At 43.7% G+C, this 6000-nt stretch overlaps 1 protein-coding gene across 1 annotated transcript in view; it reads left to right on the top strand.

The window, feature by feature from the left end:
* The first annotated feature begins 974 nt into the window (after nt 1–974).
* LOC138248812 (cystatin-B-like) overlaps nt 975–6000 on the top strand; it is a 28456-nt gene continuing 23430 nt past the window's right edge. Inside the window, exon 1 of the mRNA XM_069202729.1 lies at nt 975–1132. Within this exon, the coding sequence (XP_069058830.1) occupies nt 1067–1132 (66 nt within the window). The 5' untranslated portion in view covers nt 975–1066. The remainder of the gene's footprint in view (nt 1133–6000) is intronic.

Raw genomic sequence — 6000 nt, 5'->3', positions numbered from 1 at the left:
AAAGCTTGGGTCGTGCATGTGCTCTGAAAGCCAAGCCAGCCTTTCCCTGTTAACTTACTGGTCCAAATAAAAACGTGAGAACCTTATTCAATGCAGCAGCAAAATCAGGACTGCAAGAACATTCTCGAAAAACTTATATCTAGCCCTGGAATGGAAACCACACCCAGATTTCCGTATTGGCCCGTCGACTAAGACATAACAAGTACTACGGGTAGATTTTAAACATATTTTGCTTCTCTGGAGAAGTCATGGGGTAGAATTTCCACATATTTTGCTGCTGCGGTTGCCTGTAGACAGCCAGACAGCATCACGTTCCATCGGCCGCACCTTAGTCACACAGCACGGGACCCCCTGACTCACGCGAGCTCGCGCTGGGGCAAACCAAGGCCGACAGAGTGGGGGTGTGCTAAAAAAACAGCGCAAAGCGTTGCCAAATCGATTAAACAAGTCGAGAAGTAACGTGACTGTAAACTTCTTATTTCTTGGAGGACGCACTGGTAGCTCTGCGGCGGCGACTCTTCATATTTCGTATTACCGTCTAATGGAATCGTCCACGTGATTGGGACGCTGGAACCTGCGAAGTACGAAAGATACGTGTCAACCGAGGAGCCAACTTCTGTAGTGCTGGGAAGTGGCGGCTACCTTAGAGGAGAGACTTTCCTGTAATAACGGAGCATAGAGCCGAGTTTAAATGTTACATTTTCTTTATATGTATTGCTTGAAGTGTTTTTTATTTTCCTACTAAAATTAACTTTCATTTGTAAAATTATGTGTAATGTATTTTTTTGTGTAATTGTTTTGTATTAGTCCATCAGTATGGCAGGCTTTGGCACTGTGCTTTGTTCATGAAGACTTTTGTGTCTTATTGAAGTAAAAAAAACTAGGAAGTATTTAAACAGCTTTCTGTTCTAAGATGGCCACCGTGTGTGCCTGTTTTGCGGAAGTAGATATTCGTGTCCTTTCTTTATGTTGTCAGCTGCAATTTAAAGGACCTGGTGGCTCTGGCTGCAGCTCATTTCCAGTTCATCTTCTGTGACTTTTGTCTTAGTAGTACCACTCATCAGCCATGCTGTGCGGAGGAACAGGGGCCGTCAAGCCAGCCACCCCTGAGGTGCAGGAGTTGTGTGATCAGGTGAGACTGTTAATCTAAGATCTCACATTTGAGTGTCTTAAAAACAGGTTCTTGTTTTCGTGCATGTTTAGTGTTTCAGGAGAGAGACTGAATTGAAGTGAATGGGTCAATTGCGACCTGGTAGCTTTGCCTTCTGTGGTATTAAAACTTAGACATACACGGTGGTGCATAACATTATCCTGCGACTCTATATCCATTAGTGAAGCAGTTCTCTAATCCTGGAGTTTCTTTTAACTTACTAATGCATTTTGGGAGTTGTAGTCTATGTTCACTTAACTCGCTCAAGCTGAATTAACCGTAAATATTTATTAAAAGAACCCCCAGATTTGTTGCATCGTATACTTGGTAGTATGAAGTCATCTGGTAACCTTGGGAAAGACTTGGTGTATGAAGTTTGTAGGTTATTAAACGCAGTTACAATGCATTTGGGAAGGTGACCTACCAGTAGTGAGTCTGTGCTCAAAGATGTAATCCATAAACGGTGAATAATAATTTAGGTGTTTTGAAAAGCTGCAGGTGCCACCCCTGGGATGAATGTGGTTTACGAGGGGGTGGTTCTGCCACACCTTCGATGCAGTAGAGTTGTAACCAGCTGAGGTTCCCGCTATAGGGTAGCATAATATATTTGAAGATGCAGATGATGAACGAGCGGGTAAGGCACCCTTTATGGAGTTGCAGGTAAGGCAGCAAACATGGGTGCACAGGTGTGTGATTGCCACAGTGGCCTCCCCAGGGTGGCAGAAAGGGTGCGCACAGGTCAGCTAGCCACCCCTTGTGCCCAGAAAGTGTGCAATGACACTGACTGGGGCTGTGTTCCCAGCCAGAGTATTACACTGTTATACAGCGCTTTATATCACACTTCTGCTAATTCGAGGCGCTCTTAAACACAAGTCCCTTCTTTATACAAAAATAAACTTAAATAAAAAGCGGGGTAGATGCAGGACATGTTAGCTGCCGCCACCACCAGGGGGCGCTATACTGCCCTTACAAACAGTACGTGTGGCTCCACTTCCAGAAGTGTGAAAATGTCCCTCTTCTTTGTGTGGCAAAACATCTACAGGGCTAATCGTGAGTTAGAAAAGAGCAAGCAGTGCAGGGGTAAGTTCACCACTGAGGGACTTGTGTAAGTGAGATAGCCTAGCACAAATACAGAATTGGCTTTTGCGTTAAGGCGCGAGGTGGAGTTTGGGGAGGGGGTCTCTTGTTGAGGGAAGATGCCGACATAATTTAGGGGAATCTACCACTGCCTCTGTCCCTTTAACACCTGTGATTTAAGCATCACTTTACTAATTCACTTTTGGAAGCCAGTGCCCCATTGGCTTTCGCTAGTTTGTGGAGCCGGGTATCTGGCAGTTACCATTTCAAGTTTGTAGAATACATGAGATAAAAGTTTGTTAATAACTGTTGTTTAGATAAAGTTAATGGAAGGTGTGTATATCTTTCGTTTGTGCAGCAGGTGCAGTGGCACCGGTGCCCAGTGGTGCGGGGGGCACTGCAGTCTAATTATTGTATTTTACAATGCGGACAACAGCCGGGGGTGGGGGGCACTGCCCTCCTTGCACTAAGGCCTTTGACACACCGTCTACGCCACTGCATACTGGGAGTGGGTCAAAGCGCATATGACGTCACCTTCTGGGCATGTTCTGTCACTTTCCTGACACGGTTGATTAGGGTGATCTGATGCCTCTGCTGGTGGTCTTGCCAAGATGAGCTGCATACATAAAACAAATGAATAACTCGAAGGTGGGACATTCCCGTGGTGGACAGGGTCGTAGAATTCATCCGGCCTCACGTGAACTGGCATCAGTGATGGAGTTTTCTCCTCCAGACCTGGAAAAGGCGCCCAATAAGCCTGAGTGGTACGTGTCTTCCAGACGTTCACTTTACCCTCCTAAAGTGTCAGATTGGTCATGAAGGGCACGCTTACTGATGTCTAAAGGATCGTTCCCTGCAGAACAGCCTCATAATATACCTTATATATGATTCCTCCAAAAAGCAGATTCTTTGATTGAACAGTCCTCAATCAATCATGCACCATTTCAGAGCTACGCAAGATCACAACCCCTTGCTCGGATCTGATTGGGTCTCAGAAGTGGCTTCTTGCAAACCGCACTGCACCTAACATCTGCCCATGGATACAAGGCCTCCCAAAGTGATTATGCATGGCACCAATCTTTGAGGTCTGACCCTAGGAATTGTACATCTCGCGCCTTGTTGGGCTCTCACAGTCTGTCCTTCTGCCTCATTCCGCCCCTAGTTGGGCGGTTAACACTGTAACATTTGACATTTTCGTGACTGCAATATCTCGCACTTTATCCCAACATGACGATTTTATTTTTCATGTTCTCTCCCTGAACTTGAACTGACTAATGCTATATCCAATGCACTGCCCAACCCCTTTGTAAATGTCTTATTTTATCTATTTTGCAATGGTTTTTAATAATCGTGCAAATACAATTGCTTACTTATGATTACTTATTGAAGGTGGGAGTCCTGTGGTATTTCCTTAATCCGCCCATTTCCACGCATGCAGTAGTTTCCTGTTTAGGGCAATAATAACATTTTAAAGTTTAAACAGAGGTCCAGCTGTTTAAACTAAAGGTTCACCTTCTCAGCAGCCCTATAAACCCTAGCCCGTATATGTGTGTTTTTTTTTTTTTTTTTGCCCTAATCCCATGATAAAGTACGCCGTGCCCAATTTGCAATCTGACCTCAAGTTCTTGGTACATCTATCAAGTCTGTGTCCTGTCTAGAAGTCTGGCCTGCATGAGGGATTAACAAAGCGTCAATCTCCCTGTCAGGCCTTTGTAACCTATCATTTCCAGGACTAACCCCCTCTGCTCTCCCCCCGCCAAATCTTACAACTATACTCCAAGCAACGCAATATGAACATTTAAATCCACTAGGTAATCTTTTTAGGCACTTAGCCCGAATTCCTCATGAAAGTACATCAAATTGCAAACATCGGACTTCACCAAGCACATAGCTAACCCTTAAAGCGGGATCTTGCACTTTGCACAAGAGTTTGACGGGTCACTGGTGCAAACTGTGGGGCAGCGAGCATGTGCAGGCTTCAGCCAGAGTTGTGGACAGCAGCAACTCATGATGCCTTTCAGTGCTCCGCTAACGTACACTCAACACTATTTCCAATTTTCCATTTATACACCTTGTGGATCTTTACTCTGTTCCCAGATGCAAATACATTTGTAGTTTAGTGTAATCTTAGAGGGCAAGTTGTGGGTATTTTTATTTTTTATTTTTATTAATGAAGCACAGGACACACTTACTCTGTTGCTTCTTAAATCAAATTCATTCTTAGAAGAAACTATTATTTATATATGTGTGTGTGTGTATATGTATGTGTATATGTGTGTGTGTGTGTGTGTATATATATATATATATATATATATATATATATATATATATATATATATATATATATATATATATATATATATAGTTTCTCCACAAACCTATTTCAAAGAGCGGTGACCCAATGTAAATGTGAGTCTTTTTGATGTCTCTTAATATCAGTGTTTACCTCGTCTCCCAGAGCTCTGAGCTTTGCAAAGGAGCAGGGCACAAGTCAGGGGTACACGCAGGTAGACAGCCACCACCCACTTTAGTTGGCCCCCAGTAAAATATGCTTCTCATCCCAGTGTAGGGTGTCTGATCACTTTAAATCACAGGCACCTTACACATTGACAGGACATCATAGAAGTGTGTAAATCAGTTTACAGATCTAGCAATAACCAGTAAAACAGGATTGCAGTGGACAAAGATCGCACCAAATTATAAACTGTTTGCCTGTGCTCAGAACTTGCAGTTGGCTTTTGAAATCTCCTGTCCTGAGTCAAGTCTCTTCCTTAACATGATGCTAAATTGTACAGACCTAAAAGCCAACTCGTTTCTCTGTCCACAAACATGCATGTCTACAGTTAGACTAGTGAGTGGCAGGGCTTGATGAGTTAAGGTGCAGCAACAATGTTCGTAGATTTTTTTTTTTTTAATGGTAGATGTAGTGATGTTTTTTTTTTTGTTTTTTTTCCACATACGGTCATCTGTTGCAGCACCACTTTCTGGACCAGAGTTACAATAGAGATGCCCTTGTCCTTTCTTCATCTGGACCAGCAGATGTATCAAAGGCTATCAACCAGGCAGAACATTGCCCTAGCAGGTCCTGGTTCAGGAAAGATGACTATTCCCACCTTGGCAAAAATGTAAAATTCTTCTAGTGGGTAAAGTCATATAGGCATTGGGCAAACCCGCGATGCCCAGTTGCAGTTAAGGCCTATGTTTGCGCAGACCCGGTTGATGCTGGAACATACTTGACGGCTGCCGGTCGAATCAATTCCTAGAAGTTCTTAAAATCTGTGCCTAAAGGTAAAATAAGACATTAAGGGCCATATGTACAAACACATTTTCCCATTGACACAGAATGGGAAAACCCTTTGCTACATCTGGCCCTAAATGCTCTTTCACCGATACTTGAAGGGCAGCTGACTCATCTCCTTGTGGGTTTTGGGAACTGCCGGGCCTTTGACCACAGGAATGCTGTAGTCTGCACTAGGACTGCACCCTTAGCTAAAAGGGCAGAGTGCAGCTGAAGTACAATGCCTTACACCCAAGATGTGCAAACTCCCTATATGCGTTTGACCTGCACGTATTTTATTTGCGTTTTTGCAAAGTACTGCAGTGTATCCTGGCGTGCTGGGTCAATACCAGGTGTAGTGTCTAATGTGGGGTTAGACTTCACCATTCAGTATTCTTCAAGTAACTATCCTGTTCTCACCAGATTCTGAGTTAAATGCTATACTGCTGTTACACACTTCAAGTTCTCAGAGGTTTGTGATCTGCTGTACACCTGT

Source organism: Pleurodeles waltl, chromosome 8, assembly GCF_031143425.1.
Source record: "Pleurodeles waltl isolate 20211129_DDA chromosome 8, aPleWal1.hap1.20221129, whole genome shotgun sequence".
Lineage (NCBI taxonomy): Eukaryota > Metazoa > Chordata > Amphibia > Caudata > Salamandridae > Pleurodeles > Pleurodeles waltl.
Note: the sequence above shows the minus strand (reverse complement) of the source record. Positions and strands in the feature narration are given on the sequence as shown.